The sequence below is a fragment of the Pediculus humanus genome, genomic scaffold, assembly GCF_000006295.1.
Source record: "Pediculus humanus corporis 1103172108314 genomic scaffold, whole genome shotgun sequence".
Taxonomy (NCBI): Eukaryota; Metazoa; Arthropoda; class Insecta; order Psocodea; family Pediculidae; genus Pediculus; species Pediculus humanus.
This window is the reverse complement of record NW_002987883.1, coordinates 243,149-266,151: the sequence shown is the minus strand read 5'-3', so window position 1 is coordinate 266,151 and position 23,003 is coordinate 243,149. Positions and strand designations below refer to the sequence as shown.

Here is a 23,003-nt window from a genome sequence, read left to right as displayed (position 1 = left end):
TAAAACCCCCCCGGTAAACCCTTCAAATCACTAAAATTTATCTTTTACCCCTTTTCTGTTTATAAATTTAAAAAAAATTAAGACGAAAAATTACAAAAAGCAATACTTTATACTCTAACGAAAATTATTAATAATAATAATAATAAATAAATGTAAAAAAAATCGATGATTCTTTTCATGACCGAACGATGGCGGTTTCGTTATGATTATTTTAAATGCGTTACTATGCCAATTAAACGAATGTCATGTCAATGTCTTTCTTTCCCTCTCCCATTATTACTACTACTCATACTACTACTTATCCCCCGCCCTGTTCCCCCCTCCCCCTAGTACGCCCCGTATATAATTAATCATTTAAAACCGCTTAAAAATTAAAGAGAAGAAAAAAAAAAAAAAAGAAAAAAGTTTTTTAATTTTTTATTTTTATAAGACGAGTTTATAAACCAAAGTTTATGTTTTTTATTTTTTTATTTATTTTTTTTTTTTATGAGGTAAATTTAATTAGAAATTTAACAAATTGCTTTAAGTTTATAAGCCATTAGTCTCCCCTATTACCCCTCACCTTTACTCACAACAGTCTCACCTATTTACGACACAACAAAATTTTTTACTTTAAAAAAAAAACACATAAAACAAATATTAAAGACAATATACAAAAATTCTAAATCGACAACCACCCGACTGTTTACTGAAAAAAAAAAAAAAACACAAAAAACACAAAAAAACAAACAAAAAACAAAACAAAGTAAAGCGTTCACGTTTTTACTCTCTTTTATCTCTACAATTAACTGTAATAATAATAGTAATAATAATAATAATATAAATAAATAAATGCATCAAGTGTTTTTTTTTTTTTTTTTTTTACCTTTAAAAATCTAAAGTGTTTTCAAAAAAAAAACAAAAAAAAAACAGAATTTTAGAAGGGGGGGGGGAATGAAAAAAAAAACCATCATCATATTTTATTTGTTTATGCCTTAATCAAAAAACGATCACACTTAATTTTTTTTGCCCCACAACTTATTAAACGAACCAAAAACCCCCCAAAAAACAAAACAAAAAAAAAAAAAACACGAAACAACTTTTAATGTTTGGGGGAGAACACAGTCTTTTTCAGTAAGGAAAAACACGAAACAAACCATGTGAAATTTTCTAAAGGGTGACACGACTACAATTGGAAAATTCAATGACAGAACTTGCGCAAGACGTTTTAGTGACGTCAAATTCCTCTCCCCCTAACCCCCTCTCCCTCACCATCTCCCCTAACAAGTATTTTTCCCTTGTGTTCTTCTTCGAAAATACATACATATATATTTTATAAAAAAAAAAAAAATATGCACAAAAATAATCTTTAAACAAATATTTTTTTTTAATTTAAAAAACCCTCGTTATTTATTTTAATTCGTAGAAACGTAATATTGTTATATAAATATTAAAAAAAAAATAATAATAATAATAATAAAATTGCCATGAAAAATTTAATTCTTTTTTTTCGAAAAACAAATAATAATAATAATTAAAAACTAATTTTCTTTATTTTTTTTTTTTTCGACTTAAAATCCGAGAAAAATTTAATGAAATAAATTTACCCTATTAGATAAAAAAATATTTTCGTTTAAGTAAAAACCACCGTTTTTTTTTTTTTTGGGGGGGGGGGGGAAGGAGGTCGTTTTTCAATCAAAAAATCGAAATAATCGAAAGATAATTATAAAGTATTACATCTATTTTATTACCGTAATAAACTGAAAATTAAAATAATCGTTTACACGTCGTTTTATTACATTGTGAGAGAGAGAGAGAGAGAGAGAGAAGGGTTATGAGAAAACCTTATTAGAAAATCACCTACATCAAATTATTATTATTATTATTATTACTTTTTTTTTTGTACGATTCGAATGAGATATTAATTTTGCGAAAAGTCTATGTAAATAAGAAAGGGAAAAAAAAAATATATATCAAACTACATTTTTAGTTATATAAATAATGATGATGATGATGATGATGATGATGAGGGAGAGAAAGGGGTTGTTAGATAAACGGCATCCGATAGATTCAACTAGTGGTAGTAAATATCGTAATAAATTTTATCATCATTGTTGATAGACGGTAAGAAATAAGATATTTTTTTTTTTTTTTCAACTTTTCTCTTAGGGGAAGAAAATTTTTTTTTACTCAAAACGATTGCTGACAATTTGTCATTCTTAAACCCGACACGAAAAAATATAATAAAATGTCTAAAAAAAAAAAAAAAAAAAAAAAACTAACTTCTACTTTTTTTTTTTTTTTTTCATTTCATTTAAACTAGTAAAGAACAAATAATTTAAAGTAAAAATATTTTTTTTTTTTTTTTTTTGTTACAGAAATAACATTTCTTTACTGGCTTTTTGGAAAAAGCCATTACGAATAAATAATAATAATAATAATTTCGAAGTGACTAAAAAAAATTTTTTTTTTATTATTATTATTCAAACGAAAAAAAAAAAAAAAACAAAAAGAAACAAATTAATTTTTTTTTTTCCCCTTTGTATTTCGGGATAAATTATTTAAGTTTCGTTTTTTTTTAAGTTCTTCAAAAAAAAAAAAAAAATAAAAAATAACTACATCACTCATCATTATTATCAATTATCATCATCTTTAGAATTACTTGAAAATATTATATGGGGGTTTCTTTTTTTTTTTTTTTTTTTTTTTCCATTTTTTTCAATTTTTTTTTATCATCAACAAACCTTTGAAAACTCTTTGTTTGTGTTTTAAGTTTCAGAAAAACTGAATGAAATTAATTAATTTATATATAAATAACACATTATATCAATTAATTAAGACACTGATTAATTATTTCAGTTTAACGCTGTTAATGATAAAGGATTAAATTATATCTCCTCCGCCTGTTGACTTAAGCATTTTTTTTTTTTTTTTATTGTTATTTTAATAAAACTTAATTGTGTGTGTATATATTGTAAAATAATTAAAATTTTCAGCTTTGAAACACACAAACAGTTTTTTTTTTTTTTTTTTTTTTAATAATTTACTATATTATTTAAAAAATATTATTATTATTTGTTCGATTGGGATTCAATAGAAAAAATTAATAAAAATAAAATAATATTATGTAACAGCATTTGTATGACAAATTTGAATAATGTGACCTTTTCATTAAAAATTTACATTTCTTTCTCTCTCTCTCTTTTTTTTTTTTTTAAATAATCTCTAAATAAATGTTACAAGGTACTATTTCTATATTATGGAAATAATTTTTTTCATAATTAAGATTATTATTAAACTGTATTAATCAAAATTAAATCGAAATGGTAAGATAACCAATCGTCAAACATTAAATAATTCAATGTGGAAAATAAGGGAAGCATATTGTTTGAGTTTGGATTCATTAGTTATTTTAAAATAAGTAAAAACTAAACATTTATAAAAAATTACTTATTAAACTCATCTCTTATCTATCTTTAATTCATTAACAATTAAAATTCAATGCAAGCTCTTGATTTCGAATAATTTCCCATTGTGTACATAATTAACCGATTTAGGCTAAAAATGATATGAAAGAAACATATTGAGAATATGTACCTAAAGAAATTATTTGATATTCGATAAAAATTATTTTAAATTTGAAAAATTTCAATAATGCTATAAAAAGGAAATTGTTTTTACTTAAATAGTAAAACTATTTTTAAATCATCTCAAACACTAATAAAAATTACATAAAAAACTGTGTTTTCATTTAGGGAAGACTGTATTATTGTCAATTGTTAATTCAATACCATATAAGATTAAGAAAATGCCTTAAATAATGTATGCTTAGATTTAGTAAATGCATACATGTGCAAATCGTTAAAAATGTATTCTATGTACCCTGCAAAACCTAATTCTTATTATAATTAAAAATTATTTATTGGTTTTAATGCAATAAATTGCGTACCTAATTTTATTAAATTATTTGCATGAAACGAATTAACGCGGTAGCAATGATTTACAAATGTCCGCTGTATATTAAAATTTTTCATTTATATATATCATAAAAAATATGGTGAGCCGTATCGTTTGCCATTTCATAATAATTTTTAATAAAAGCAAAGTTAAATTTTTTAAAATATTACAAATTAAAACGCCACCTGTTCATATATAGCAAATGCAGAGATCGATCCACAATTAAAAAATCTCGGCATATTAATCTCTAAGACAGAGTCACCTGAATCGACACCATTAATTGTTAAAATATAATGTTAAAAATAAAAACTTACCGACAAATTATAAAATAAATCACGGCACTTTCATTGATGTCCTCTCAAACAAAAACGAACTCGTATTTTAAAAGCAAAATTTTCAAATGACATTATTGACAATCTGTGAATTTTATTAACTGTAGCAAATTTTCAAACAGTTGTACTGTCGTTCTGTTGCCTTCGATCGGTAGCAAAACGTTGTTTATAATTATTGGTGAATGATAAGAAAGCAACTTATAAGCGTTCATGGACTGCTTAAAAATACTTAGGTTACTATGGATTTAATTGAAGTAGGCAGAAGACTTAAAAGAAATTTTGACAGTTATTTAAGTTATAGACGAATCACATTCGGTATCATTGCTTTATTAGTTATCTTCGTTTACATCATTCCATTTTTATTTAGAAAATTTGAAATTCATCGTTCACCTGACACAGTTGGAAATGAAATTGATATTTGTATAAAAGATAGACTTACTTCTTTTTATTCAGAAAGTTTTGAATATAATGTCAATATAAGGCATGTGCCAGTTGAGAAAGAAGAAAAACCTTATGTAGCTTATGTTGGAAATGGGATTTTCGGTATAGAAATTAATAAAAATAGTCAAATTTTTATTAAACAAGGAAGAAGTTTATCATTAAATTCACTTATACACCCAATACTTTTTTTGCAAAATTATTATATGACAACCTATAAAGAAGCTATAGTGACTAATTATTTAACTGGAATTGTACACGTATTTCAATGTTATGAAGGTGGAGTATATGCTTCTTTTCAGTATTATGCCCATAGAACGCATCAAACCATATTCGTTCAAGACATTAAAATATCCAACCCAACTGATATTAATTTTGATGTATATGTACAGTCGAATAAAGTGGTTGCTTGGCCAAATTCAGTGCCACATATTGTAAATATTAAACAGGGTGAAAGCTTAACCTCATACAATTTATATTCTGGTGTTTTAAATGTAAGTGATTCTGAAGGAATAGCCATATCTGTGGCAACTAGAAATTTTCCTATTAAAATTCTAGTAGAAGCAAGGAGGACAAAACATCTCCATATTGTTACCTCATTAAATTATTCATCTCCGACAAAAAAATCATTGTTAACATCTAAAAAGACTGAAATTGAAAAAAATGTGATTGATACTTTAAAAAGAGTGATTCTAGAAGATTCTGAACATCTTAAAGAAAATCATGCCAAAGTGTGGCAAGAACTTTGGAGTACAGGCTTCACTATTGGCACATCTAAAGCAAAAGATGCATTGAATGGAGATAAAATCAATGCAACCATGTATTATGTCCTTTCACAAGTAAATACCTTTGCTTCTGCTTGTCTAAAAATTTTATTTATTTATTTTTTTAATAAAATAAATTCATTTTTAGGTTAGCACTAAAATGGATAATAAAGAATTGATAGACATGGGGAATAAAGTTTTTTATGCCGAAGGATGTTATAGCGATTATCATACCTTAGAAGCGAAAAACTTATGGGGAGATTTGATGACAATTGAAGATGTCAATCAAAGGGTCAAATATTGGTTGTTGACGTTAGAAAAACATGGATGTCACAACATGTTAAAAATGGGAGCTCATGGAGTTGTTCAAGCAATGGTTCTTAGTTTTGGAACGCTTAGATTTAGTAATCAACATCTTGAATTTAATGTACATCCTAAATATTTACACAGAGAATATTTATTTAGACATATTAGTTATGGAAATTATACTCATATAAATATAAGTGTTATACTAAAAGAAGACCTTAAAACTGTTATTGAAGTTGCTTTGGATAGAAGTGAGAGAAATTATTATGCATGTGACGCCGGGTGTCAAAATATAATGCAAATAGGTCAGCAAAAAAAAACATTTCCAGTAAAACTTACTAATCCGTTAAGTTCGATATTATACATATCGTATGATAAACAGCACATGGAAGATTTAAGGCACGCCATTCACGTCCTTGAAATTGCCGAAGCTCCCGCACACGAACATCATTTAATCGCTTTACATCAACATGGCCACCATTTGGGAGGTCTTCCGACATTTTTCTGGATATCCGTTTCCACGTTGATTTTAATTTTTCACTTATTCTTATTTAAACTTATTTACAATGAATACTGTTCGGGCGGTTCTCAAGAAAAATATCGTTTCAGATACGGAAAATTATGACAAAAAATAACATTTTTTAAGTTTGCAGTCATTTAAAAATACACATTTTTTGTATATAAAAACTCCATTCTAAAAAATACAATAAAAAAAAAGTGCAATGAAAAAATGCCATTTAATTAAAAAAAAAAAAAAAATGCTTTACTTACCTAAAAAAAATTAATAAAATCCTTCAGTTTTAGTTAACTACAATTAAAAAAAAAAAACATTAATAAAATGTGTTTTTTTTTATAAAATGTTATTAAATTTACTGAATCTATTTTTTTTTTTCCAACTTTTGAGATTTTATTTATTTTTTAAATAATAATTTAACGAAAACTGCTGTTACTGTTATGAGAATGGCAAAGAAAAGAGCTATAAGGAAAAAAAATAATAATATTGTATTTCTTTCGCTACCCATTTTGCCGAAAATTGGCGCTGTTGCCACGTCTTCCATTAGATGTGACCAAAAACTTGGTGCTGAATTAACTGAAATAAATGAAATTTTCCATTAAATATTAAATTTATAATAAAAATATTATTATTATTATTATTATTATTATTATGAATGAAACCTTTTAAATTAATCCAATTTGACACCCATTTAAATTTAAGGTCTTCTTGAGTGATAACGCAAGTCCAAATACCTGCATGAGAATCATTTATGTTCTCCAATTTTTCAATTGTAATCTAAATATAGAAATTTAATTAATTATTTATTTATTTATTTATTAAAGAAAAATATTTATAATCTTTTTTTTGTATTATTATTTATTACCATTTCTAGTCCGCCTATACCGTAATCCTTCCAGAGAGTTCCATTCAATTCCCATTTTTGTGATAAATCTGCATAAACGTAAGTTAAAGCGAGTCCGTTACATTTCAATAAAGTGTTTCTTCCCATTCTTATTTTTTTTGTCGGTTTATTTTTGATCACGATCAAAGACGCGACATCTAAAACAATTTTTGTAGGAGAGCTCTTTGGATTTTGATTTATCATACATAAATATATTCCATTATGTTTGTCTTGTGCGTGTGTTATAACTAAAAGTAAATCATAGATTTTAAAAAAAAATATTAAAATTCTATAATTTTTTTGTTTGTACGACATCTTTTAAATGATGATAATCACTCAAATTGAAATTTTCATCAATATGATATTTTAACTTGCTAATTTTTAATCCATTGTGAGTCCAAGTTATATTTAAATTAGGTATTTCCGTAACCAATATGGATAGTGCAGAAGGATTGCAAGATAAAACCACCCTTTCTTTATTTTCAACTTGAATAGATCGAAACTGAGACGATAAGTACTCCCGAATAATATTTTGGGTACCTAAATAAAATTATAAATATTTTATTGAGAATAATTGCAGTAGGGTTTTTTAAGTTTTCTACGTCTATAAAAATTATTATTCGTTACTTGGAGATATTTCTCCGCATGGAAAATCATTACAAGGTCCTTCGTAAACGGATAATCCATTGCATTCTTTGCCAAATATATTAGGCGGCGGATTATTACATTTACGTTCAGTTTTTCCTATTCCTCTACCACATGTCACGCTACAACTCCAAGGTCCCCAATCTCCCCAATTACCATCTCGAATTCCTCCTTCCACGTCTTAAAAGCAAAAATTAAAAAATTTTTAATTTTATCATAATATTTAATTTAAAAAAAAAAAATGTGCTTCATGTTACCAGCAGGCGCACAATTAGCCGACCATATTATGCTGCCTTCTTGTGTTGTGATAGAAAACCAGTAAAATAAAAGAGGAAACGTGCTGGGCCAGGTAAACACGTGTTCGTTGTTTTTGTATATGGTCAAACTATCTTCTGTATTGCTAAAAAATTTTAATCTTTTAATTATATAATTAAATTTTTATCTTATGTAACGTTAAAAATTAATTTTTTTACCAAAAACTAAGTACCGTCCATTCATTTTCTAAGAACGGATTTACTACCGGATATGTAGCTAATACGACATAATTTACAGAATCTAAATATTTTAAAATAAAAATATTTTCAGAAACTGCATCTACTTTAACGGCAAAACTTCTTTTTATATCTAAAACACGTTTACATTAATTTTTAAACAAATCGAAATGAATAAAAATTAATTTTTTTTGGAAAAATTTTTTTTTTTTTTTTACCGGGAGTCCACATTAAAGTGATTAAAACGGATCCCCAACCCCTGACGTTTAATTGCAAATTAGCACTTCTTTTATCTTCTTTCCATAAGTTAACGGGATATATTTTATTTTCTTTATTTATTGTACTATGTTCCAATAAACATTCTATATATAAATGATAAAATTTATTTTTAAAAGCGTTAAAATTCAAAAAAAAAATAATAATAAAATATTTTTGCTACTGACCAGTGCATTCAAAATTAATACCAATCCAATAGTCTTGAATCGTACCAAAATTAATGAAAAAAGGCTCGATAATAATTTCCTCATTTTCTGTGGACCACTCGAAAAAAGGAAGTGATACACCTTCGTATCCTAACTCTATCCTACCCAAACCCGATCGAAGCCAATATCCAGCCCATCTTCCCGAAGGAACCAAATGAGGTAATGTTTTTTGCTCTAATAAAACTTCTGTAAACAAAAAAAAAAATTTATTTAATTTTTTTCTCATATTTAATTTACAAAAAAAAAAAAAATGAAAAAATTACCCAAGTCTCCATATTTGAAATATAATTTTAATTTTTCATTTAATTCATCTCCTATTATTAGCACGTATTCTTTTAATTCATCTTTTGACGTAATGGAAAAAACTATTCCTTCATATATATCAGGATTCCAAGCTTTAACCCAAAATTTTAATCCCGATTTTCGCCAGGCGGGCAATATAAACATTCTGTTTCCTTTTAAAAATTTCGTGAGTAAAATAATGCATTCTACTGAAATAAAAATCAAAAACATTACGCAAATTATTAACATAAAAAAAAAAAAAAATTCTTTATGTAAAAACTAAAAAAAGTTCACTAATTTACAGGGTTTATCACAATCCCTTATCAAGCACGAGTCTGTAGGTACGTTTGAGTCATTCGTATAACACCAACATCCAGTAATACTTTTTGTAGGATTTCTACAATAATTGGTAGCATCTTCCATTGAAGGATCAGGGAAATTGCTAACATTTACTTCATTATTCTTCACTTGTGTCCACGGCATACAATGACGTTTAGATCTTGTTATATTAAGTTTTCCCAAATAATCATTTCCTGTTCCTGCTACTTTACAATCTGTAAATAAAGAGCATAAAATGTATTAGTATTAATATTTACAAGTTTTAATGAAAAATTTACTGTTATTAAACCATTATCAAATTTTTCGTGAAATTGATGTATGTTAAAATTGTACCTTCAACTCTACACGGTCTGGGCTCACAATAAGATTTTTCAACTTCTAAATTATTCGTAGGATCTTTTATAAAACAAAATGGTCCTTGAGGATCTCTGTCAAGATTTCTACAATAATTTTCACATGCTAATTTCCCTCCGTAAGGATAAAATAATTCTTCCTGAAAATAAAATTTTTTTTTAAATTAAAAAACAATATATTAGGGCTAACAGATTAAATTATAAAAAACTATAAAATTTTAAACCAACATTTTTGTATTCATCTGGAATTAACATTTGATCCAGCCAGGGAATGCATTGTTCACCTTCTTTTGTCACACTTAAAGTTCCATTAAATAAATCGAACGGTTGAAATATACATTCCGGAGGGGAAGGCAAAGGGGGATTCCCGTTTCCTAAATAATTAAAAAGAAAAAAAAAATTGATTTTATAATTAATAACGTGTAATGCGGTTAAATTAATATTATAAAGACGATATTTATATTAAAAAATTAATTATGGTAAATAATTAAATACCGTTGGGATCACAGTATAGAGTCCAATATAAAATTTTCGAAGTACCCAACGTTATCCACAACATTTCAGCTATATTCGAATGCATTACTTCAATAACAAGTTGTGTATTTGCTTCTCGTACCCAAAAAAACTGTAACTTTTCTCTTACTAAACTAAAATTATTTTATTTAAATTTTCAAATGTCTTTCAATTCAATTTTTTTTCATTTACAATAACTTACGAAATTTTAAAATTTTGCCATTTCCAAAAATTTAATAAGAAATTAGGCAAAAATGATTTCTTTATTATTTCCGTCTCATTTTTTAAATTAAAAGTTGAAATTTGTATTTGTTTCTTTTTGAGCGTTATCTAAAATTAAATTATTTCTGATAAAATCTTATATATAAAATAAATTTCATCATTATTTAATTTTTTTAAATTGATAATGGCGAATAAGTGTGGCAGTACCTGTACTTGTTTTAATTTTATCATTGGAACTGATCTTAATGTTATAACAGTTTCATGTTCTGCTCGAACAAAAATGTCTGCATCGATTCCCAATGAAGTTTTTTTCATTAACCAAAACCGAGTAAAATTCATTTGAGTTACAGTTTGTATGGAACAATCTGAATAAAATTAATTTAATTATTAAAATATTTTATTTTTAAAAAAATTATTTCATTTTTTATTAATTAGTTTAGTTTACCATCATCTGCTTCCAAGTTCCACAAAGACGGTGAACCTGCCAAACTAAAGAAACGAAATGTTTCGAATTCAAAAATTGTTCCTGCTGTTAGAATTTCAGCAATTGCCAATGGCTTACTTTTACTGTTTATAAAAACTTGAACAATAATACTATAATTATCAGGATTCATCCAATTTATGTATAAATCTGTCCAATGAGCTCCGGAAAGAATCAAGGGTGTTTTTTTTAATTCGTTATCTTCTTCCTTAAAAAAATATTATTATTATTATTATTAAATTACTTAAATTTTAAAAATATAAAAAAAAAAAAAAAAATAATTACCTGAACTATAATTCCAGATCCTGTGTGACCGATAAGAATTTCAATCCCTGATTTCCAGTCATCTATATTTTGCCTATCAAGGGCAACATCGAATGCACTCAAATACAAAAAAATTTGCCCTTGCAACCAATCAGAAGGATTCCAAAGACGTACGCTAATATTTAAAAATTGTGAATCGTTTAAACTAGAAAAGAAGTAATATTGCCCCGAGAAAGAACCTTCTGAATACATGACGGGTTCTAAAAGTTTTAATTTAAATTTTTTTTTTTTTTACGTTCAATATAATTATTAATTTTTATTTAAAATACCTATGTCATCACAAAATGGAATGTCACAAAATTCTTTTTCTTGCAATTCATTTTCATCATTTTCTACGTAACACCAAGGACCTCCAACATCACCATTTGGATTCCTACATCTTTTTCCAGCAGTTTTGATTGATTCTTTTTAAAAAAAAAAAACATGAGTTTTTAATGAAAAAAAAAATAATGATGTTTATCAATTTCAAATTTAAATAACACAAAATGATAAATACCATCTGGGAAAAGATTATTTTTTAAAAAAATTTCTTCATTTTGATTCTTGAGTTTACGTTTACTTTTCCATTCTGTGCATTTTTTTCCAGACGCGGAATTGTCAATTAATCCAGAATATTCAATACCGGTACCACTAATCCGACATTCTAAATTTAAATAAATAATTCATCATTACGCAATTAAAAAATTTTTTTTTTTAAAATTTATTTTTATTTTTTTTTTGTCTCATTACCGAAATTTTTACAAATCGGTATATCACACGTATCGTATATTAAATTTTTTTTAGCCGTATAACACCAAGGGCCTTTAGGATTTTTTGTTGGATTTCTGCAATAATTTTTTGCCATAATTTTTGATCCATCCGGAAATGCTTCATTTAATATATCCTTAGAACTCTAAAATAAATAAAAAAAATTATTTTAATAAACATAACATTGTGATTTCAAATATGTATTTTGATATTAATTTAAATACCTCGGCATCGATAGAATCAGAATTCCAAAATAAACAACTAATATTTGTTTCAGTTTTAGATATTTTTCCAATATATTCTGTACCTTCGTGAGTTAATTTACACATTTCTAAGTCTATTAAATTTTTTAAATAAGAAACGTGTATTATTGATAATATCAAAAACACATTTTTTAACATTCTGCAATGTTTTACTGTTCCTATATTATTAACAAAGAATAAACGATTGATAAATTATTAATAATGATACATAAATGTTTGTGTACATAAACTTAAGTTTAAATAAATACAATATGATGATACCAATAATGATATTAATATTTAAGTTAGATCATCAAATGTTAAAAGTAGAACAATTTATATTCTGGTTTTTAAAGTATTCTTTTTTTTTTTTTTTTAACGCTTATTTTCATTTAAAATAAAAATTTTTTTAAATATATTAATATTATAGAAAGTAGAATACGTTTTAAAAAAAAAAAAAAAAAAAATAATAATTGGATAGTATTTATCAGAATTATTTATTTTCAGTTTTTATAATTTCCTGCTTAAATGTATTATATTTAACTTAAATAAATATTAATTTTTTTATTCGTTACCATTTTTTTCGTTACCGCCATTTTATTTAAATATACAAAAAGAAGTTTTTTTTTTTTTTTTTATTCCGGCAAAGAAAATCATTATTTATAATTGATTTTAATATCGGTGAACCATATCGGAAATTCTAATTGAGGATTTTGTCGAACCTTCATGAGGAGGAAGTTTATGAAGTACGGAAGAATTTGAATCACGTAGAAGAGCTTGAAGAATTTTTGGCGTGGCGTACATCGGAAAAGGTTCTTCGTAATAATAAAGAAAATCTAATATGTTGTCAATTATTCGCTGTTTAACATTAGATTGATTAAAATGTGCCTTAATTTCTCTTATGCTTTCATTACGAGGCTGAAAAGTAAACAATTTTTTTTTTTTAATAAATTGAATTTAAAATAAAAAAATAAAAAATTATAAACAACTCACCCTTTGCCAATTACTAGCTTTAAGAGTTTTCATAACCATATCGACAATTTTTTCTGAATTTTCAGGAGGTACTTCTTCTTCAAGTAATTTATAATTATCACTTTGAACAAATTTAAATTCGTCATGATATATTGCATAAGTCCAAGGTTCTCGAAAATATGAATAAAAATCATTTATCATTCCTAAATCGAATCTAACTAATAAATCATTAAGAAGTTTTTCGTGTTTTCCAAACAACCTTTCCAAATTGATGACGTCAATTTCCTAATAATAATAATATTAAATTTAAAATTTTTACAAAAAAAAAAAAAAATATTAAATTTAACCAATCGAATTATTATTATTTTTTTTTTTTTGTTAATTTAATTACTTCTTTTGTATAACACATAATATCCATGACGAAACCGAAATCATCTAATGTCAATTTAAAATATCCATTTCCGTTACTCATTTTACAATCTCCGGTTATTAATATATCTCCCTAAAAAAATTATGAACGTGTCAATAATTCTACATAACTTTCATTCGATGCCTATGATGAAAAAAAAAATTTTTTGATGGCCGTACAATTTGTTGAATTGTTGTATTAGTGTCTATTTCTTTATTTTTTCCAGGTCTTTTTATATGTAAAAAATTCCAATCTCCAGGTAAGGAACCGTAAAAAATTAATGGTTCCTTCATATCCGGTACTAATTCGGAAGGTTTTTCATTTTCCGTATCTTCCATTGTCGGATCAATTTTTTTCCTGATAATTTCGGCTAACTGCAATAAAATCATTACTGCGTAAAATCTTATTGCATAATAAGCGATTATCAATGATTCAATATAAATACTAATTAAAAAAAAATTAAACATTGTTATTAATATTTACAAGTCTTCCAACTTCGTTGGCATTGTAGTATTTATGATTTCGATCAGTGGCATAATATTTTCTTTTGTATTTAGTCAAACCACCAGCTGCATATATGTATTCATCATTAGTTTGAAATGAGCTATTTATAACAAGTTTTCCATCGTAAACTAAAGAAGCTTCATTAATTGCTTAAAAAAAAAAAAAAAAACAAATTTGCGTTATATGCATATATATATGCACAGCCCTTTCTTTTTTTTATTGATTTTCTAATTAACTTAGGATTATTTTACTATTGTTAAAAAAAAAAAAAAATTAACACCTTTAAAAGTGACCAAAGAAACGACTTTGTCAACGTAAGGAATCATTGCCAGGCATTGAATTGTAACTCTACGTTTTTCTGCATGAAATGTAGCCGATTGAATTTGATTATTATCGCAAAAATTCCAATCGTGTAATATGTATCCCTGATAGTGATCAATTTTTAAATCTTTCAGGGTATTAATAACAGCTTCGTCAATCTAATAAAAAAAAAAAAAAATTGATTATCATTATTTTTAAGGTTAAAAAACTTTAAACTAAATTTTCTAAAATATTTTTTTACATTAGTATCCTTGAAACAGGAAACATAATGACAACCGTTTGGAAAAGGTTCCACAACAACAATCATTTCTGGTGGGAAACCATATTTCAACAAAGCTTGAACTGTTAAAAATGTACGGATGTGATATCCATAGATTATTATTTTTTCTTGTGTATCAACTGAAAAAAAAAAATTAAGAAAAAATAATTCAATTATTTATTTCACAAAAAAAAATTAAACACACACTAACTTACATCCTTTTCTTTTATGAATTAAATATTGTAGTGAAATAAAAACATTTGTGGCATCCACTAAAGAATTAATTATAAACACATTCGATGGATAAGGAGTTTCAAATTCTTTTTCTTTGCTCTGCAAATTTGTTAAATACTTAAATAGAGTGCTAGAAAAAAAAAAAAAAATTTTTATGAAATTTTAACAATAGAAATATAATAAATATTGATACATATAAATGAATGTGTTCAATAAATATAAAATAAAATAAAATCACAAACTAATGGAAACTATTAAAAAAAAAAACTTGTAAAAATCAAAAAAAAAAATTACCATCTTGGTCTAAATCTTCTGCGACATTCTTTAAATTCAGAAACTGTTGAAAATGGTACGGGCATAACATACTGTCTTCCACACAATAGTATCAGGTAATCATAAGGTAAAGTTAAATCATTATTAATGGTTATATATTTCTCTACTCTGAAAAGTCAAATTTTTTTTTTGCAATTCAATATCAAATTTTAAAAAATTTTTGCAGAACTATTTGTTTACCTATTAATTGACGTCATAATACCGTAAACGTAATTAACATAAGCTTTCAAACATATTTGTATTTTGTAATAACGACTAAATTTTCCGCGGAAAGGAAAAATACAATCTCTTGCTGGATGAGTTGGTAAATCTGTACTTAGTCCATGAGGATCTACCAAAGTGAAATTATTATAAGTGACATAAGTTGCAGAAGGCCTGATAAGAAGAAATTTTTTTTTTTTTTTAAATTAATAAAACGAAAAATGAAATTTTATGAGAGATAAAAAGTTGATATTTAAAAATACCCACGAAAAAAAAACGTATTCTAAAAAAGCGAATGCGGTTCTTGAAGCTCCCACCACGACAACGTTTATATTGCAGCTAAATTTTTTTACTCCACATATTCTCGAATTTATATGATATAAAGAAAATGGTTCTTCTTCGATAAGAAAATGCGGAGGAGGAACATTTGTTCCTAAAGATGGCACGTGAAACTTTATCTAAAAAAAAAATAATTTAAATTTTAATTCAAATGTGATTTTTCAATTCTTAATTAATTTAAATATTTTAAACTCCATTAAATTATTTTTATAAAATCAATTTTTTTTTTTTTTTTAATTTGAAATTTACTAACAGTTCTTTTAGGTTTGACCGGTACCAGTTGACCCAATACGTTTATTATTGACGAACTCCAATTGCCCTAAGTATAAATAATATTAAAATTCACAAGGTCTTAATAATGCAGTTGATAATTTCAATGGCAATAATTATTTTTAACCTCTGCTTCTTCGTAACGGGTTCTGTATAAAGCAGTCGTATCGGCCATTCTCATAATATCCCTCAGGAAAAAACGACCGTGGGCTTGATAAATAGGGCTTAAAATTAAATGCTTTAATATAGCGTGGTAATCAATTTTGTGCATGTCAAAGTCTAATAAATCGCTTATTCGATAGTGATGTAGAAGATATTCCATTTTATTTTCATTACTAAATTAAAATAATGTTAATTATTTTCATTTTGGATTTCAACATTTAAAAAAAATTAAATATAAATTTTTACAAACCATACTACAGCAACACCGACTATGGATTTAAAACAAACGAGTACAAATGCTTGGTAAGCACTGTCAGTGTAAAAACAACTACTTGCTATATCCGCATAAATAAAATCCTTATTTTTGATACCATTAAGTAAATTTGCAATTTCATCCAGATCCGATTTGTTAACCCGTCTAACTCTCATAAAAGTAATCATGATGGAACTTCTATGACAAACGTATAATTCTTGTTTAAATCTTTTCAAAGGTCTAGGAGTAACTCTCTGTAAAAGATTAAAAAAAAATTTCAATGTACGCGATTAATATTTTTAAACGTTGAAGAAAAAAAATTACAAAAGATTTTTTTTTTTTTTTAAGGTTTTTAATCTAGTATGAAAATAAAGTGTACGGTAAATAAATCTAATAGTGGAAAAGTCGGAGACTGTGATGGTATTGTAAATATACAGTAATCTAAATCTTGGAACACTTCAAAAGCAGCTTCAATAAATCCTAAACAAAGTCTCTCATCAAAATTATGGTGGACGGCAAAAAATTCAACACAAAACGCATTGGGAGAACCGTGATAAACGGGTAAATTGTAGTACTGAAGAGAAATTAGAGATTGTTCGGCGGTTACAGAAGTTTCGTCAGCACTAACCCATTTATCATCTGTTTAAAATAAAAAAAATAAAATTAATACCATCCGTTTTTTTTTTTTTGGGTTAAAAAAATTTCATAAGAAATACCTGCATATAAATCTGCTTTTTTAGAAAATGATTTTTTTGATTTTTCTTTTTTTCCAACGAATTTCGAACCCAGGGCATGTGCGGTAAATTTAGGAGCCAATTTTAAATTTAAAGTCTCGTGAAGAAGTTCGGACATTGATCTTGTTAATTCGTTGTATCGTTTTAATCGTTCATTTTCACCATTGGAAGATAAATCTTCTTCCGATGCACAAAGAGTTGGTTGCCAGTTTAAAAATCTTAACATGTCTTTACTGCTTATTCTGAAATTTTAAAATTTTTTTTAAGCTTATTACGGTTTTTAAACCTTATAATATTTATATGCAGTTATCGTAATATAGTTATAGTTATTATAGTTTAATATTGATTTTGTATTTTTTTTTTTTTTTTTAAAATTCTTACACGTCCATAGTTGGATTCACTTTACTAGGAAGACGTATCGGTTTATCTTCATCGTCCAAGTTAATGTCTGAGGGCTTAGTATCTTCTTCGGTTGGTTTTCTTAAACCGTGAAATCCACCTAAATCAAATTGAGTGTTCAAAAGTTCAAAATCTATTGCTCTATTAATATTCATAAATCCTATAGCATATCCCATTGACTAAAAGCAAAATAAAAAATGTTTGATGTTATCAAATGCATGTGCAATGCAATTAACAGTAAAACAATTCGAATAGTAATTTTAACAAAATTTACAATCATGTAAAAACCATTTAAAAGTTTCATACGTTTGATAAAAATACTTATTTTTGTTTTTCATCAAGGTACTACTTACTTCACAAACTAAAGTTTTCCGATCGTTTGTTCCTGGATACTCAATTATTTCAGCTATGCAATAATCTCCGTATAATTGTTTTAGCCTTTCGGTATGCTGATCTACTATTGGCATCAAATCATCATGATCTTCTACCCTATTATTTAAATTTCAATTAGTCGACTTAAATTTTCCTTGAAAAAAAATTTTTTTTTTTTTTTGTTTTTAAATGAATGAAAGCTTACTTACATAGCTAAACGAATTTTCAAGTGTTCCATGATGGAGTATTTCAAACATAACAAGACAGTTTGTATAGATGACAAATCACAAGCGAACATTTGAGCATCTTTCGGTAAAGCTTGAATGAAATTATCAGCAATAATGCTTGCTGAAAACCAATAATGAATTTAAATACAATTATAATTAAATTGCAACAAAATAAATTTGATTTAGTTCTTCTTTTTAATAAAAATAATAATAATAAAAAATTAAATAAGTAAATGATTACGTGAAAAAGGTATACTAACGTATTTTCACCTTCGGAGGTTTAATAATTATTAAATGACTCAAAAAGTTAAATTCTAAAAATAACGTTTCCAATGTTAAACGCAAAAAGTCGGAATAATAATTACTTTCCCAACCAATGTAATGTATAAACAATGTATTTCTCGGATTAGAGCCCGTTATTCTAAAAAAAAAAAACAAAAAAAAAAATTTTTTAATTTTTTTTTTATCCATGTTAATGTAAACGCGATTGATTTTAGTACCTATAAGCATTATCAAACCATTGATACCATTCAAATGAAGGTACTGCCGGTATATTTGGATAAGCAAATACGCTCGTAAATGATATTAATTGTTGTTCGCTATTGAAAAGAATTATTGAGATAGTTGATTTTTCACTGAAAAAAATTATATTTTTTTTTATTGTTAAATGTAAAAATTATAAATTACATTGATTTAAATATATATAAGTTTAAACTTCATGGGAAAACAAAAAAAAAAAAAATATTTTCCTGACATTAAATCCGGTACATCGGGTTCTGTGAATAATTCTTTCACAAAACCATGAGATTTTTCTACTAGTTTACAAACGGCATCAACATCACTACTTTCGGCTCTTCTCCAATAAGTGATAGGAGGTTTTCCTAAATATTTTTCCTATAACAAAAGCGAAAAAAGCTAATAAAACTCTTTAAATTTACAATTTAATTGAAATTAAAATAAAAAAATTTTTACTTCTGATTTAACAGATATATTAAAGCTTTCTTCTTCTTTTATTGAACTTTTTTCTTCGATTAGAGAAACCCTCGATGGAAAATCACCTGATACTAACGGAGCCTTGAAACGATTTAAATTTTTAGGTACACATTTTTGATGTCTTTTATTAACTAGCAGGTCGTCAATATTTTTACTACCAAACCGTCTTCTAATCATTTTATTATGAGGTAAATAAAGTTAAACACGTTGACAAACAATTCAAATTTGTTTCGCACATAAAAAAATGTACTTTGTTACATTAAAGTTTACAATTTAAAATAATTTAAGCAGTAAATTTAATAATAAAACTATTATTTTGCAAATAAGTTTATATAAAATGTTTACTTATCTTTTGTATATAAAAACTATAACTTTTTTTTTTTTTTTGTTTTCTCACTTAAATATTGAAATAATTTTACTTTTAAAAAAAAATTTTAAGAATAACGATTAATTTATGTATACATAAATTAATCTATACTTTTTTTTTTATTATTAATAATTGTATAAAAGTATCAAAATTTAAACAAAGCAGAGCACAGTAAATATTTACATTGAAAAAAAAATATAATAGCCTTCTAGAAAAAGTTAAGTTAAGAGTTCTGTATATAATACGCGTAAAGTGAGAAACAAATTTAAATTAAAAAATTTTTAACAAATAATTTAAATTTTTTTGTTGTTGTTGTAAACTTTAATTTAAATCCCCATTTATACATAAATAAACGTTATGGTTATTTTTCAATATTTTTCCAATAATAATCACAGGATTTCCTTTCATTTTGTTCTCCGTTGTAAATATAATTACTTAATCGTAAAGTAATTTACTTAAAGTGCTTGGAATTGCATATTTGGAAAAATCTCCCTTGTAAAATTCTAAAAATCCTAATAGATTGTCTTTAATTTCTTTTTCAATTGAAGAATCAATAAACTCTGATTCAATTTTACGTTTCAATGATTCTGGAAGCTAGAAAATATCTATTATATAGTTTTTTATTTTTTACATTTCGAACTTTCATTTATTTCGACTTACTGCCTGCCAACGATTCCGTATTAGCTTTTGAATTATGCTTTCAACAAAATTAACCTCCACGGATTCATTTATGTTTTTATCAAAAGCTTTGTGATTTTGTTGACTGAGGAGAGGAAATTTTTCGTGAAAAATAGCTTGAGTCCAGGGTTCACGAAAATATTCAAATAAATCCGGTATAAGACCCAAATCGTATCGAAGCAATAAATTATTTAAAAGTTTTTCGTGTAATCCCAATACCGAACTTAAATTAACGTAGTCGATTTCCTAAAAATACATTTTCGGTGAGAAAATAAATACTTTGAAAAAAGGAATCATTTTCATTTTTAATAATATATATATATATATATATATAAAATCTTTGACAAACATTTTTACTTAAGCACGTAAGTGATACGACAAAACCTTGAGGATCAAGATGTAAACGAAAATATCCATTTTCCATTTTAGGTAATCCTGTTATTAAAACCTCTCCCTGGTCGGGTAAAAAAATTTTTTTTTATTTTAAAACTTCAAAACCAAAAAAAACTATTAATTTTTTTTTTTGTTATATTTACGTAATCCATAAAATTGCATGCTGTTTCGCGATCTATTTCTTTTCCGGGTTTTTTTATTGTAAAAAAATAAAGGTCACCAGGTAATTGACAATAAATTATCAGGGGTGATTTCATTTCTAATAGTGTATCCTTTGGAAGATGAAATTTTTCTTCTATCGTAGGATCAATTTTATTTTTAAGAATTTTAGCTAACTGAAACAGTCAGAACGTGACATATTGAAATTACAAATTGCATTTAATTTAAAAGAAAAATTTTCAAAATAAAAATTACTCGTAGTAAGTACCTTTTCGCCAATTTCCGAAGAATTATAATGAAGATGATCTTGTTGGTAGGCATAATATCGTCGTGAATATTTTGTGAATGGTCCAGCCGCATAAATATAATCGTCGTTAGTTTTAAATCTATTATTTATTATAAGCCTGCCATCATACACGAGTCCAGCCTCTGAGCAAGCTGTAAATATTTTTATTTTTTACGTTTTAATCGAATAAAAATTTTCATTTTGATTTTCTTCTTAAAAAAAAAAAAAAAAAAATTTTTTTTAACGTACCATTAAAAGTTATTTCTGAGACAAGTTTTTGAACAAATGGAAAAAAAGCAAGACATTGAAAAGTCACTTCTTTATAATTCGATCGAAAAGTAATTGAAGTTATATATTCTGACGAAATGGACCAATCGTGTAAAAAATATTTTTGATAATAATGTACTTTTAATTTTTTAACCGAATCTAAAACTTTTTCATCTACCTACAAAACAAATGAAAATGAAAAATCAAAATTTAATATTAATTTTAATGTAAAAGTAAAACGTAATTATTTAAATCTAAATCGTAATAAAACAATAATAATACTCACATTACTATCATTGAAAACTGTTACTTTCGATTCCTTTGGCGGAAATGGTTCAACAAAAACAATAATTTCTCCAGGTACGCCAAGTTTAATTAAAGCATTTATAAGTAGGAAAACATGCAAGTTATGTCCGTAAACAACAATTTTTTGTTCTACGTCTGCAACATTAAAATTTTTAACCTATAATAATTTTTTTTTTTTAAATGCAATACTCTGTTAAAATTGCTTTTTTAATTTATATAAATTACAGTAATAATTATACGTACTTGTATTAAGTTGTTCCATTAATGATTTTAAAGAATGAAGAGAGGTTTTGGCATCGGTAACACTATTTATTATGAAAAGGTTCAAAGGACTTTTTGGTTCATTTTTTATTTTAGGTTCTACTCGAAATAAAAATCGGGCTAAAGAACTGATAAATAAAAAAAAAAAAACCAGTAATTAGAAATAAGTAACAACGGATTTTAAATCTGACTTGATGATTTTTTTGCTTACCTTTTATGAAATTTACGACATTGATCTTTAGATGATTCCATCGCTTGTGGCATGGGTGGTGAATATTGAAGACCGCATGTTAAAATTAAATAATCATACTTAACGGTAACTTCATTATTAACAACTATATACTTTTCCGATCTAATGTAAAGGAAAAAAAAATTTTATGATCAAATGAAGATTGTTTTCAGTTGACGGTTTACTTACCGATTTATTTTAGTCATGAGACCGTAAATGAAGTTGACATATATTTGTAATGAAAGCATAGATTCATGTTTTTTACCAGTGTTATCCCTGATTGGAAACAAAAGACTTTTAACATCTTCCTCGGTGCCATCAATAAAATCATAACCGTGTGGAGTTACACAAATTAAATTGTTGTAGATAATGTAAGAACTTGAAGACCTGAAAAACGTTTTTTTACCTAACTTTTTTTTTTTTTTTTTAATAATAAGGCTTTACGTTATTTCTCACACTCTATAAAGTAAATATATCGTAAGTTTTTTTTTTTTTGTTTAAAAATATTTTTAAATGAAATGTTGAATTGAATGGTTCCTTCCTAACAGATTTCAAAAGTAAAATCTAAATTACACATTTCTTTATATTTTGTAAAATTAATACCCAAAAATTAAATTTTGTAAAAATGATAATGCAGTTCGAGAAGCTCCAACCACGACAATAACAATATTCAAATGAAATTTAGTAAATCCGCACAATCCTAAATTAGTAAAATGGAGACTAAAAGGACGAGAACGATATTTTTCTTCGAATATTAATAAATGCTTCGGAATAACTCCCA

The 23,003-nt window shown here is 25.7% G+C and overlaps 5 protein-coding genes across 5 annotated transcripts in view; 1 reads left to right on the top strand and 4 right to left on the bottom strand.

The window, feature by feature from the left end:
- Window positions 1-4,507: 4,507 nt before the first annotated feature.
- On the top strand, window positions 4,508-6,401 carry Phum_PHUM593410 (uncharacterized protein; the record flags this gene model as incomplete). The annotated part of the gene is made up of 2 exons (XM_002432537.1): window positions 4,508-5,526; window positions 5,624-6,401. 2 exons carry the CDS (start codon window positions 4,508-4,510, stop codon window positions 6,399-6,401), a joined length of 1,797 nt encoding a protein of 598 aa, XP_002432582.1.
- A 432-nt stretch (window positions 6,402-6,833) lies between these two features.
- Phum_PHUM593400 (plasminogen, putative) lies at window positions 6,834-12,381 on the bottom strand (the record flags this gene model as incomplete). The annotated part of the gene is made up of 17 exons (XM_002432536.1): window positions 6,834-7,024; window positions 7,176-7,421; window positions 7,510-7,659; window positions 7,801-7,998; window positions 8,076-8,210; window positions 8,299-8,442; window positions 8,753-8,963; window positions 9,119-9,282; window positions 9,376-9,627; window positions 9,746-9,905; window positions 10,708-10,865; window positions 10,946-11,189; window positions 11,267-11,505; window positions 11,575-11,709; window positions 11,802-11,948; window positions 12,035-12,188; window positions 12,277-12,381. 17 exons carry the CDS (start codon window positions 12,379-12,381, stop codon window positions 6,834-6,836), a joined length of 3,033 nt encoding a protein of 1,010 aa, XP_002432581.1.
- Window positions 12,382-12,966: 585 nt separating this feature from the next.
- On the bottom strand, window positions 12,967-17,511 carry Phum_PHUM593390 (uncharacterized protein; the record flags this gene model as incomplete). The annotated part of the gene is made up of 15 exons (XM_002432535.1): window positions 12,967-13,212; window positions 13,288-13,525; window positions 13,674-13,768; window positions 13,855-14,049; window positions 14,171-14,328; window positions 14,532-14,648; window positions 14,975-15,123; window positions 15,288-15,434; window positions 15,507-15,701; window positions 15,795-15,979; window positions 16,120-16,185; window positions 16,264-16,426; window positions 16,549-16,805; window positions 16,931-17,190; window positions 17,268-17,511. 15 exons carry the CDS (start codon window positions 17,509-17,511, stop codon window positions 12,967-12,969), a joined length of 2,715 nt encoding a protein of 904 aa, XP_002432580.1.
- A 151-nt stretch (window positions 17,512-17,662) lies between these two features.
- Phum_PHUM593380 (uncharacterized protein) lies at window positions 17,663-19,453 on the bottom strand (the record flags this gene model as incomplete). The annotated part of the gene is made up of 7 exons (XM_002432534.1): window positions 17,663-17,863; window positions 18,038-18,173; window positions 18,266-18,404; window positions 18,544-18,704; window positions 18,784-18,882; window positions 19,038-19,177; window positions 19,268-19,453. 7 exons carry the CDS (start codon window positions 19,451-19,453, stop codon window positions 17,663-17,665), a joined length of 1,062 nt encoding a protein of 353 aa, XP_002432579.1.
- A 625-nt stretch (window positions 19,454-20,078) lies between these two features.
- The window catches only part of Phum_PHUM593170 (uncharacterized protein), a gene marked incomplete at both ends in the record, with an annotated part of 6,453 nt that continues 3,528 nt past the window's right edge, over window positions 20,079-23,003 (bottom strand). The window contains 11 exons of the mRNA XM_002432533.1: window positions 20,079-20,237; window positions 20,304-20,567; window positions 20,671-20,775; window positions 21,142-21,311; window positions 21,335-21,371; window positions 21,476-21,604; window positions 21,713-21,867; window positions 21,976-22,121; window positions 22,205-22,345; window positions 22,412-22,609; window positions 22,826-22,986. Of these exons, the coding sequence (XP_002432578.1) occupies window positions 20,079-20,237; window positions 20,304-20,567; window positions 20,671-20,775; window positions 21,142-21,311; window positions 21,335-21,371; window positions 21,476-21,604; window positions 21,713-21,867; window positions 21,976-22,121; window positions 22,205-22,345; window positions 22,412-22,609; window positions 22,826-22,986 (1,665 nt within the window). The remainder of the gene's footprint in view (window positions 20,238-20,303; window positions 20,568-20,670; window positions 20,776-21,141; window positions 21,312-21,334; window positions 21,372-21,475; window positions 21,605-21,712; window positions 21,868-21,975; window positions 22,122-22,204; window positions 22,346-22,411; window positions 22,610-22,825; window positions 22,987-23,003) is intronic.